This window comes from Eufriesea mexicana, unplaced genomic scaffold, assembly GCF_001483705.2.
Source record: "Eufriesea mexicana isolate 0111107269 unplaced genomic scaffold, ASM148370v2 scaffold5561, whole genome shotgun sequence".
Classification (NCBI taxonomy): Eukaryota; Metazoa; Arthropoda; class Insecta; order Hymenoptera; family Apidae; genus Eufriesea; species Eufriesea mexicana.
The window spans coordinates 464588-477869 of record NW_016913558.1 but is presented as its reverse complement, the minus strand read 5'-3'; the positions used below and the strand labels follow the sequence as shown (position 1 = coordinate 477869).

General features: G+C 34.4%; 1 protein-coding gene across 1 annotated transcript in view; it reads left to right on the top strand.

Annotated features, from left to right (window-relative positions):
* Mxd (MAX dimerization protein) overlaps nucleotides 1–13282 on the top strand; it is a 431559-nt gene that overhangs the window by 249725 nt on the left and 168552 nt on the right. The window contains exon 4 of the mRNA XM_017906563.1: nucleotides 7332–7653. Coding sequence (XP_017762052.1) covers nucleotides 7332–7653 — 322 coding nt within the window. The remainder of the gene's footprint in view (nucleotides 1–7331; nucleotides 7654–13282) is intronic.

Sequence of the window (13282 nt, the reverse complement as noted above, 5' to 3'; positions counted from 1 at the left end):
TGACTATACCAGTCACAAAATTTTGGAATATTTTGTATTTTATAAATTAGTATCGATTTTTATGTGACCATAACTTATTGAGTATTTATTGTATACCATATGGGTTCATTACTTTTTAAATAGTCTTTAAATACTTTCAAACACTTTTAAATAGTGTAGTGTGATGACTATATTAGACATGAAAATTTGGAATATTTTGCCTCTTCTATATTAATACCGATTTTTATGTGACTATACTTCGTTGAGTATGTATTGTATACTATATGGGTTCATCAATTTTTAAATAGTTACTTTGTGATATGATGACTATACCAGTCACAAAACTTTGGTATATTTGGTCTTTTATAAATTAGTACCGATTTTTATGTGACTCTACTCCATTAGATATTTATTGTATACCATATAGGTTCATCAATTTTTAAATAGTTATCGTGTAATATGATGACTATACCAGTCACAAAAATTTGGTATATTTTTTCTTCTAAATTAATATCGATTTTTATGTGACTATACTTCGTTGAGTTTATATCGTATACCATATGGGTTTATCTATTTTTAAATAGTCACTGTGTGGTATGATGACTATACCAGTCACAAAAATTTTGTATATTTGGTCTTTTATAAATCAATACCGATTTTTATATGACTATACCTCATTAGATATTTATTGTATACCATATGGGTTCATTCATTGTTAAATAGTCACTGTGTGGTATGATGACTATACCAGTCACAAAAATTTGGTATATTTGGTTTTTTATAAATCAATACCGATTTTTATATGACTATACCTCATTGGATATTTATTGTATACCATATGGGTTCATTCATTGTTAAATAGTCACTGTGTAGAATAATGACAATATCAGTCACAAAAATTTGGTATATTTTATCTTCTCTAAATTAGTACCAATTTTTGTGTCCATCCCTCGTTGAGTATATATCATTTACTACATGCGACTATAGTAGTTATTGAAACTCGCAGTGCTTTGTAATTCCTCTATTAGAATCGATACTGAACCACCTTGAAGCTCGAATAATCATCTCTATTATGAGTGACAGGAGTCATCCATCTCTAAACACTTATTGTTGCACTAATGATCAGCCGTTCTTGAACATATACTGTACACTGAGTGCTACTATACTAACTAGCACAATATTTACAATATTTTATCTCTCTCTTTCTCGCTCAGGAATCTCAAGTTTAGATTAAACACCCATTCCTGAACACTGACACTATACTCTTCAACCCCCACCTATGTATAGTCATTCAACACAATTAATAACGTTCGATTATCTCTAAATTCCATATGAGTATTCCAAATCCATAACTTCATCCTCATCCAATCCTAAATCCATCATCCTCACTGCTATTGGTGACCCTGAGCACCCATCACTAGCTGCTACAAATAGCCACGCATAAGATCAGCTCGGTTATCTGCTCCCATAATTACAGTGCATCATTGAATTATTATCATCTTCTGGAAAATTAATCGCGACGAAATACCGAAGATTCTGCAACGCTATTAGCTCCGAGATAGCGTTCGCAAAGGCCAAGTCTGGGTCTGTTAATATGTTAATGCAAACGGGGAAAAAGAGGAAGCCATTGGATGGATTCGAGTGGTTGCTTGTCAGTTATGCGAAAGGCTGTCGTATCGGTGGACTCGCGACATGAATTTATTTAAACGCTATCGAAATTGTTGGAACGTGACCGAGGAACGATCGTCCACGTGTTTCTGCGCTGCTCGAGGAGCGCTGAGTGGTAGTTGACCGGATCTTGATCGTAATTGGACCGCGAGTGTAAATCGAGTTTTAATATAGCGCAGACAACGAACCTTGAAGCTCGTTGCAGCCGATTGCTCGGAATTATTCCCTCTTCGTTCATTCGTCGTCCCTCGCGGAGTGTATCTCCGCTCTTGCTGTATATATTTATCGTTAACTTCTTGTTTCATGTGTTATAGAAATTTATTGTTCCCAGTGTCTGCTGCCGTTCGATATTTTTTGTCCAATTGTTATTTTCTACGTTGTATAAATTTATTGCCATTAATTCCTGCTATTATTGTATATTTAATATGAACTTGTTTTCTAAAGTGTGCAAATTTATTGTTATCGATTCCGGTTTTTATTAAATATTTTATATGAACTTGTTTTGGAAATTGAGGAAATTTATTGTTATCGATATCTGGCTGTTATTAAATATTTAATATCAACTTGTCGTTTTGCAGGTTGTAGAAATTTATTGTTGTCAGTGTCTACTGTTGTTGAATATTTTTGTGGAATTATTATTTTGTACGTTATGTAAATTTATTATTGTTAATTTCTGGTTTTATTTAATATTTAATATGAACTTGTTGTTTTGTAAATTATAGAAATTTATTATTGTTGATTACTGCTATTATTAAATATTTCATATCGACTTATTTTCTTTTCAAGTTGTAGGAATTTATTATTATTATTAGTTCTCTTTCTTGTTAAATATTTCATATCGACTTATTTTCTTTTCAAGTTGTAGGAATTTATTGTTATTAATATCTGCTGTTATTAAAAATTTAATATCAACTTATTTTGTAAATTGTAGGAATTTATTATTATTATTAGTTCTCTTTCTTGTTAAATATTTAATATCGACTTATTATTTTGCAAGTTGTAGAAATTTTTTGACATTGATATCTGCTGTTATTAAAAGTTTAATATCAACTTGTTATTTTGTAAATTGTAGAAATTTATTATTATTATTAATTCTCTTTGTTGTTAAATATTTAATATTATCTTATTGTTTTGTAAATTCTAGAAATCTATTATTATCGATGTCTGCTGTTATTAAGTATACGTAATTGAGTTTTATTATGAACGTCTGCTGTTATTAGGTATTTTCCATTAACTCTTTATTCGATAAATTCTGTGGATTTATTATTATTAAATATATTTCGCTTTTATCGTTATTAATATTCGATATTATTAAATTTTGGTTGTTAACTTCTCATTTTAGAAATTCTATTTATTTATTATAATTGATGGCATGCATTTATACTGATGTCTACTGATGTCTTATTATTACCGCGTTATTAAATGTTTGTCATTAACTCGTTCTTTTGTGAACGATAGAAATTTATTATTATTAATGTCTGCTGTTATTATTTACATTTAGTTTGTTGCATTACGAGTTATATCAATTTATTATCAACGTCTGCTATTATTAGCTAGTTACCATTAACTTCTTACCTGATAAATAGTGCAAATTTATTATTATTAAATATTTACCATTAACTTCTTGCTTTATAAATTATAGGAATTTATTATCCTCGATATCTCGGTTATTAAATGTCTGTTATTAACGTATTATTATACGAATCGTATCAATTTTTCATTATTAATATCATTAATATCGCGTGATAAAATATTTTGACAAAAGATAATTCCTCGAAAATACACTGCTCCTAAGAGATTCATTTAAACGAACATTTCGTCCACTGAAAAATTTCAACAAGCATTTAATTATGGGATTACAACATATTTCGTTGTTTTTCAAATTACTCCGTGCTGCGAATATATTTTCTCAGAATTGACGGTTTCTACGATGTTTCCGAACGGCGAGTGCTTGGAGATATAAATTAATTTTGTTAAAATTCCTGCGATTTGAAGGCAAAAAAAGGACCGAATTAGTTCAGTGAAAAGTCATTTCGCGATATATGCAACAAAGGAACGTGCAATAAAATATTACCGAATATTTCAGAAATTAAAAAACAATATACTTCATCAAACGGGTAGAATCAAAAAATAATGAAATAACTACCCTTTCATACTCAAAGCAACAAAGTAATATGCTATATCAGCCGTTCACTGCACAACTCGATAAAATAAAAACTCGACTTTTTGAAAAATCTTAAATATAAAAAGTTATGACTATACCAAGTGCTTTGACAGTTAAATTTAATCCATTAAATTAAATAAATCTTAATTATCAATGAATTAAATTATTTTATTATTTAAAATTAATTAAATAAATCTTAAATTTAAGTGTCAAAGCACTTGGTATAGTCATAACCTTTTATATTAAAGATTTTTCAAAAAATGGAGTCAATAATATCTATCTCTATTAATTGCTTCCCAATAAATTAAACCGATAGAATTAAAAAAGGAAAAACTATTATCAAACAATAAATTAATTAAGTATTTTATATCTGTCTCTATTAATTCCCAATAAGTTAAACCTATAGAATTAAACAAAAATGAAATAAAATATTACCAAACACCCTTTCATATTTCCAAGTAATTGAAAGCAATAAAACAATCAAATATTCCATATCAATTTCTATTAATTACTTCCCAAGAAATTAAACCGATATAATTAAAAATATATATATATTACCAAACAATAAAATAATTAAATATTTTATATCTATCTCTATTAATTATTTTCCAATGAATTAAATCTATAAAATTAAAGGAAAAAATATTATCAAACCCTCTTTCATATTTCCAGATAATTCGAAACCTTTAACCACCGTTCTCCATCATCCCCGGGAATCCAACCCTCGCAAGCATCACCCACGACCAACCCACGCGAGTCCAACCCACTCGCTCAGAATCCTCGAGCACCCGAGTTTCCGTCAAAAATCAGCCAACCGACTTTTCCGTTGCACGATTTAATTATCAAAATTGTCATTCGTCGAATTCGTCGTCTCGTTGGTTATTAATGGAACGCGAAACTCTTGGCGAATCGAGCCGGGTCGGAAGCAGGTGGGGAGAAGCTGGAAAATAATATCCCGGCCGGTTCATTAACGCGAAACGAACATTCCCAAACGAGAAGTTTAAATTATCTAAATCTCATGTCAGAGCCCGCGAATTAGCCGCGGCTTTGTTGTAATCCCCGCGAGCTTAGCGAGCCGTGCTCCAACCCCCCACCGACCCCTATTAACTCCGCGATTTTTCAGCAGTTTCGTATCCGCTCGCCGGAATTAATCTTCGAAATGAAGATGGAACAAAAGCGGAAGCCAATTGCCGCGAGTATCACGGCGAACGGAAACGCGGTTAACGGTGGGATCATTTTGCGAGCAGTTTCCCGTAAACGCATTAAAAAAATACCCCAATCCCACGACGGGGTGCACGTCGAATGGGATTACGTTGCGGAATAGTTTAAGCGAGCACGGTGAAATTATAGGGGATTAGGTGTCCTTGCTGTGTTGTTTGCTATCTCTGTCTTTCTTTCTTCTATTTATTTATTTTATTTTGGATTTCGGATTTTATGAAGGGCACGACAGAAATTTTGGTACTTGGATTAGATGTTTTTGATATGTTATTTGAACTCTCTGATTTATGTTCTTCTGTTTATTTATTTTATTTTTATTTTGGATTTCGATTTGTGAATTTCGGATAGGGTCTTTTGGTAATTTGAAGAATTTTTGGAAGATTTCCTATTGGTAATTGATTATTCGAATCACGAGTGATTTTTTGAAAGGTATGACAAAATTTTGGTATTTGGATTAGGTATTTTTGATATATTATTTGAGCTCTCTGCCTTATTTTCTTCTATTTATTTATTTTATTTTTATTTTGGATTTCGATTTGTGAATTTCGGATAGGGTCTTTTGGTAATTTGAAGAATTTTTGGAAGATTTCCTATTGGTAATTGATTATTCGAATCACGAGTGATTTTTTGAAAGGTATGACAAAATTTTGGTATTTGGATTAGGTACTTTTGATATATTATTTGGTCTATCTGCTTTATTTTTTCCTATTTATTTATCTTTTTTTATTTTGGATTTCGATTTGTGAATTTGGGATAGGGTCTTTTGGTAATTTGAAGAATTTTTGGAAGATTTCCTATTGGTAATTGATTATTCGAATCACGAGTGATTTTTTGAAAGGTACGTCAAAATTTTGGTATTTGGATTAGATATTTTTGATATATTATTTGGGCTCTCTGCCTTATTTTCTTCTATTTATTTATTTTATTTTTATTTTGGATTTCGATTTGTGAATTTCGGATAGGGTCTTTTGGTAATTTGAAGAATTTTTGGAAGATTTCCTATTGGTAATTGATTATTCGAATCACGAGTGATTTTTTGAAAGGTATGACAAAATTTTGGTATTTGGATTAGGTACTTTTGATATATTATTTGGTCTATCTGCTTTATTTTTTCCTATTTATTTATCTTTTTTTATTTTGGATTTCGATTTGTGAATTTGGGATAGGGTCTTTTGGTAATTTGAAGAATTTTTGGAAGATTTCCTATTGGTAATTGATTATTCGAATCACGAGTGATTTTTTGAAAGGTATGACAAAATTTTGGTATTTGGATTAGATATTTTTGATATATTATTTGGGCTCTCTGTCTTATTTTCTTCTATTTATTTATTTTATTTTTATTTTGGTTTTCGATCCGTGGATTTGGGATAGGGTCGTTTGGTGAGTGGAAGAATTTTTGGAAGATTTCCTATTCGTAATTGATTATTCAAATCATGAATGATTTTATGAAGGGCACGAGAAAAATTGTGATATTTGGATTAGGTGTCTTTGCTGGATTATTTTGTCCCTTTGTCTTCCTTTCTTCTATTTTCTTTTTCTTTTATCTTGGATTTCGTTTCGTCAATTTGAGATAGGGTTGTTTAGTAATTTGAAGAATTTTTGGAAGATTTCCTATTGATAATTAATTATTCGAATTACGAGTGATTTTGTGGATGTCGAGGAAAACATTGTGGTATTTGGATTAGGTGTTTTTGCTAGATTATTTAATCCCTTTGTCTTCCTTTCTTCTATTTTCTTTTTTCTTTTTATTTCGGATTGAATTCATGGAATTGAGATAAGGTTGTTTAATAATTTGAAGAATTTTTGAAAGATTTCCTATTAATAATTAATAATTCGAATCACGAGTGATTTTATGAAGGTGAAGAAAAAAATTTTAGTATTTATATTAGTTACTTTTCTAACATTACCTAGTCCCTCAGTCTTCTTTTCTCCTATTTATTCTTTTCATTTTGGATTTCTATTCGTGGATTTGAAAAATTTGAGGTAATTCGAAGAATTTTTAGAAGATTTTCCCAATATACATCTCTAACCCGCACACATCCTGAGTCTCAAAAAACAAGCTCCAATTGATCCTCATAAGCTATCCAAAAACCCTCTGATACCTTTATCAGTCTCTCATAAGTCTTCCCAAACCCTAGCACCCAGAGTACCTCACCAATACGTACCCCAGATCCTAGAAACAGCTCGTGCATCAGGACCCAGCCGATACTGTCGCAACAGCCCCTTAATTTTAAAACTAGAAGTAACTAGAAAAACTAGAACTTGAAACTCGCGTCTAACAGGGTGGAACGTTCTGTTACAGAGCCTGGAGGAACGCGACCGCAAGCACGCAGTGCACAAGGAACAGCTGTCCCGCGAGCAGAGGTTCCTCAGGCGACGGCTGGAGCAGCTGATGAACCAGACGGGCCTGCACGGCTTGCACGGTCTGCATGGCCTCCATGGGCTCAGCTCCAGCGCCCCGACCGGTTCCTCTTGCGGCCCCGGAGCCGCCGCAGCCGCGGCTCTCCTCTCCAAACGGCGCAGCGTCTCCGAGTGCTCGCTAGGCACGGCCTCGTCCACCAGCTCCACGGCCAGCTCCAGGAACTCCGACAGGTCTGCGGGCAGTCCCTCCGTCTCGGAGTCCGGTGAGTGCTGCTCTCCTCTGTGCTGCATGATGATGGCTAGCCACCTTGGTGGGCCTCTTCGCGCGTTGCTGATCGATCTCACGTGAGATCTACACGATGGTCTATGTATAATTCGAACGTGTAGTCCGTACGACGAGACGAGATACCGAATGCGACGACTGCGTGATCGGATCAGGGCCGACTTCGCAATACCCGGGCCCAGTGATTAGGTCCTGAAGGGGTTCTAGGATTGTGGGATGAAATGGGGGTCCAGGAATTGGGTCCTGGTTTGGAAGATCTGGGAAATAGATCAGTTAGTTGATGTCCACTTAGCATGTCGAGTGCGGCGCCGATTTTGCTATACTTTCCGCTCAGGCGGCAGCTAGCGAGCACTGGCTGCCGAGCGCTCAAGTATACCGAAGGGTATGAGCAGAAGATTACTTCGTTTCACTTTGTCGTTTGGACTGTGAGAATGGTACAGCCAATGCACAAATATACAAATTATAAACAGAAGATAATGGGGTGGGGAATGCCAGAAAGGCAAAAAGGCGATCACCAAGAAACGATCAGTCGAAAACAGCCACGGAAGTGTGAAGATTTACTTTAGCAGAAGGAATTAAATTTTTACAATATATTAATTGTCATTGATAATTTAACCCTTGACAATGCCAGTCTTACGCACCGATGATGATCAAACGAAAAATTCGCTGTCAGTCCCTAGAATCCACACTGTCCAAACGAAAAGTCTACTGTCGGTCCCTAGGGACTGATGCCGCCTGAACGGAAAGTTCACTGCCAGTCCCTAGGGACTGACGTAGCACTCAACGTGTTAACTGATTACGCAGAAGTTGATGTAAGCATCGGTGTCTTGTCTCTTTGGATGAACTATAGTGTTATGGAGGTGTTGGATGACTAACGATTCGTTGGTCCTTAGTCACTAGAAGGACCTGGCTGATAAACCCAGGCCAATTTCAGAGTCCAAAAGCAATTGACTCATTCCCACTAGGGGCCAATGGTCATCACCCCGTCAAAAACTGACATTATATAAGCACCCACAAAATTTGCGAAAAGTTAATTTTCAGTTTAGTAGTTAATTCAGTCAATTCTAGTTTCAATTTCTGTTTTGTGTTTTCCTCTTCGCCGATTTGTATTTTTCCAACGTAGCCTTGTTGCTAGAACCCGTGTTGTATATTGAAATCCGGGTTCCAACGTTTTCCCCCCCCCCCCCTAATTGAGGTCCATGGTGCACCAAACACTATCCTTGTTAAGTGGTGTGTAGTCTCTTCGTTGGACTACAGGAGTCGAAAGAAAAATGGAGGGATGTGTTTGTTCCTGGGGCCTGTTAGTGGACCCATCAGCAAGGCTACCTAGCATGTATTACCTATAGCGAAAATTTTTTCGGATATACATTTAGATAATAAGTAATATGAAGTGAAAGAAAGGAAAAAATAATTCAAATTTTGGTTTACTTTTGAGGAAGTAATCGAGTTTGGGTGAAAACTTTTTGATAAGGGTAATAGTTTTGATTGATACGCTACTGATTTGGCATTGCTAGGTTAGGATATGAGGGAATCTTTTTATTCAGTATAATATATAGTTATATAGTTTCTTTTGGAGTGGGGAATTTTTTAAAATAGTTTTGCCGAATGTATTTTGCATTTTTGAAATTGCAGTTATTTTCTTATGATTCTTTTATGCGGGGTTTAAAATTTTTGTTTCCCTAAAAAAAGGACATTTCTTTTTTTATTGGAACGAATTATTTTTGAATTTATTAGGAAATTATTATTAAGAATTATTTTTGGAGCCCATAGGGCTTCTTGAAATGCCTTTCAGAATTTTTATAAAATGACTATCAATTCAGTATTAAATTATACTTCGTTTCTCATTGTTATGATTATCGTTATATTATAAACGTATGCTAAAAGAATGCAATGCAATATTAAGCAAAATGGAGGACTTTGTCGATCGATCAGCAACGTGTTGAAATATTTGGAACAAACTGTTTTAATATGTTTTCCTTGTGATATGAGCGACTACGTGACTAGCTCGTATATTGAAAATGTATATCATAAATAAACGGCAAATAAACAAAAGACGAAAACGAAAGCAGTCGCGTGAAGACTGCTTACGCAGGCGCAGCTAACGCTAGCGCCCCAGCGGTAACTCGGAGAACTACGCGCCGGAGCGCGATGGCGACAATCTAAATTTCAAAACACTGTGCGTTCAGTGACCGAATATACAGAAACGTGATTAGGTGTTGACAAAGGTATCGAAGAAGAATTCTGTGAACGTTTTTAATTAGATTCATCGCCATAAGAGACTAAAAATGGCGCCTGAATTGGATCCACGAATATTTTTCACTCCGATCATTATACAATATTTTTACCCCGTATCGCGAAATTATAATAGAATAAAAATCAACTGTTTTATTTGAGAATCAGCCCAAAGGAGACCCAATGAAGCTTCGTATTTTATTAATCTTATAATTGTTCATATCAAACTATAAAAATATTTTCTATCATAGAAAATCGCGAGAAAGAGGAGCTACAAATTAATTTATTTGTACCTCATGAGAACCTGCCCAAACGATCACAAATGTACGGAATTAAGGAAAATAAATTTACTTAGTCTACGGAATTAAACCGGGAGCCTCTTTCTCGCGTTGATCGATGTCGCCGACTTGGGTCAGCGGCGTCGCTGTATTTTTCCGCGATCGTAGCCATCGATCGCTGTCATGCGGACGCGGCATAAGGTCTTCGCACCGCGGCGCGCTTTGGTCGTTGCACCAGCGGAACGATTTTAGGCCGCGGACTTCTAATTCCGTGATATCCCAAACGATGAAGCAGCAAGGTTGGCTGAGTCAGCTCGTTAGGAGAATATCTTGCCAGGCAAAAGCCTTCCCGTATAAATATCGTTCGTGGTTGAGAGTAAAATTGGAGCAATCCGCGAATCATGAGTCAACTGTTGCGACTCATCCCGAATGGTCCCGGTTTCAATGTCACGGCTTCGAGTTCGATAACGAGTCTGGGTGACTTCTGGTGAGTAAGTGGAAATTTCGTGGAATTTTTTTTTTATGTTTGTATCCAAGGAGAAAATATTTCCTAATATCGTTTTAAGAGGACAATTCGTTGCAATATGAAATGGGGATTGAAAAATTAATTTTAGGGTCTTCCACTGGATTTTTTTTTTTTAATAATTACATTCATGGAAAAAATATTTTCTAATATCGCTCCAAGAGGATATTTCGTTCCAATATGAAATGGGGATTGAAAAATTAATTTTAGGGTCTTCTACTGGAATTTCTTTTTCTTTTTTTATTTATTATATTCAAGGAAAAAATATACTTTAATATCGTTTTAAAGGGACAATTCGTTCCATTGCTTAATGTGGATTAGAAAATTAATTTCAGGGTCTTATACTGGATCTTTTTTTATAATTTATAATTTTATTTTATTTAATGTTTCTTTTATATTTGTAGAAAAAATATTTTCTAACATCGTTTTAAAAGGACATTTTGTTTCCAGTGTGTAATAGAGATTAAAAAATTAATTTCTTATTATATGTCTTATTTATTGTAAAGAAATTACAGAAATTAATAATTAATTAAATTATCGAATAACTTGTAAAGTATGTAACAATTCTAAATTTATAATATTTTGAAATATTCCATCTGAAATTCGTTTTGAACAGAATGCATTAAGCTCAATCTTTAATTAAAAATTGTTATCTCCAGAAAAAAATATAAACTTCAAAATTTCCCAAATTTTTCGAGTTTCGAAATTAGTTCGCAATATTCTTCTCCACCCAAAAAATATTTAAAATGCAGTTCGTCATTGGGAATATAAATCCAGTTGAACCAATAATTAATCATCACAAACGAAGATAGAAAATGATATAAATCAATAATTTTCCGAAATTTTTCAAATTTTACGTGGTTCATAATTCTTTGTCCAAGGAATATTTGCAATGTGGGATATTTCAGAGGGGTTGAGATGGTTATAGGGTATAAGGAGGAGTTTTAGTTACTGATAGTTAGGGATGGCTGATTAGTTAGTCGCTAATTAGCGGTTACTCCGCTTTCCTTCAACTTCGAGCCAATCGGAATCGAGAGAGGATTAATATTACGCGATCCTGCAACAATTGCCGCGATTTTCGCGAACTGGAAAATATCGCTAACAGGTTTCTTTCCATCCCTGGCTCGTTTAAATATGTTTACCAACCCCGGCGATCGAAGCGATCGCGTATCCAAGGAAGCTATTTCGTGGAGGAAGTTGGATCCTTGCATATCAATATTTAATTTAACTTTGTAATTAGCCAGACCCCTCTGTGTGCTCGTTTAAGAACGCCCAAATCGATGGCTCGCTCTGTTTGTGGCGATTGCAGAGGATCCCGGGTTCCTCTCGTTCTGACACCGGATTCCATCTTTCCTCTCGCGAATTTTAAAATAAAAGCTTTCAAAAATCAGAGAAAGCTATTTTCACGCTTAATATATTTCGGCAAGCTTTAATTCGAAATATCCGATTTTTGAAATTCGAAATGATTTATCTTCGATCGTAGAAAATGTGAAAATTGAATTATTCGTATGAAATGAATGGGATATTGCTCAGAATAATTGATTTTAATTTCTTAACAGTTCCTGGGATCAAAATATTTTCGAGAAACTGCATGCTTCCTTAAATTTAATTTCTTTAAAATTAAAATGAAGACAGTTTACAAAAATTATTTTTTATTTTAAATTTGACAGTGGTTATGGGGAATACAGAGTCCAGGGAATTGGAGGAAGGTATAGCAAGTTTTACCAAATTTTATCTCGGATTTTATATCTTTCAGAAGAAATAATATACATTTTGGGACCTAAAATTGAAAATTCGATTATGGTACTGAATAATATATCGAGTTTCGAGATAACAGAATTCAAACATCAAAAATCGATACGTTCAAGATTATTCCAGTTTCGGAATGCTTAACTTGAAACCCGAAATGTATATCTCAAGGCACCTAATCGTTGAAAATCTAATGATGCCATAATCTACATTAAATCCTGCATCTCGAAACAATTGGTTAAATACAAATATAATTCGAATTAATTAATTACAACTCCATATAATTTCGAAAACGAACATGGACATATCGAACATATCTTCAAACGAACAAAGAAGGAAGAAAAATAAAAAAGAAAAAATCCGAATATAGAAAAATGGATGAAAACCCAAGTTGCAGTAAAAAGGAAGAAATATAAGATTGAATACGTAAGAAAGAGAAGAATCAATATTGGAACAGGTAAATTAGGTAGTAAATTACTTCTGTACCTCGAATTTCTGTTTTTCGATGATGATTTTTAAAACGCACGTTGACTATGACTGGATCCTTGGTCCCCACGTTTGACGAAAGCCCGAAGAGAACATGGAGAGGCGGTCGGACATTTTTACGAGCCCTCAGCAGAATCATTGCGTATTACCGCGAATTCGCCGGCGTGTAGAGGAACCGGCTGAGTCAGCCCGTTAGCAAACTTCCGGCTCGTTCTCCGCCGCTTATGAAGTTCTGCTACGTAAGACGGGCCACGGGACGGAGTTGGAGGCCGACCGATAAAAACTTGCACGCGACGATCGACGAATCGCTCATCCTTTTCTATTCCACCCCTACCCCTCTT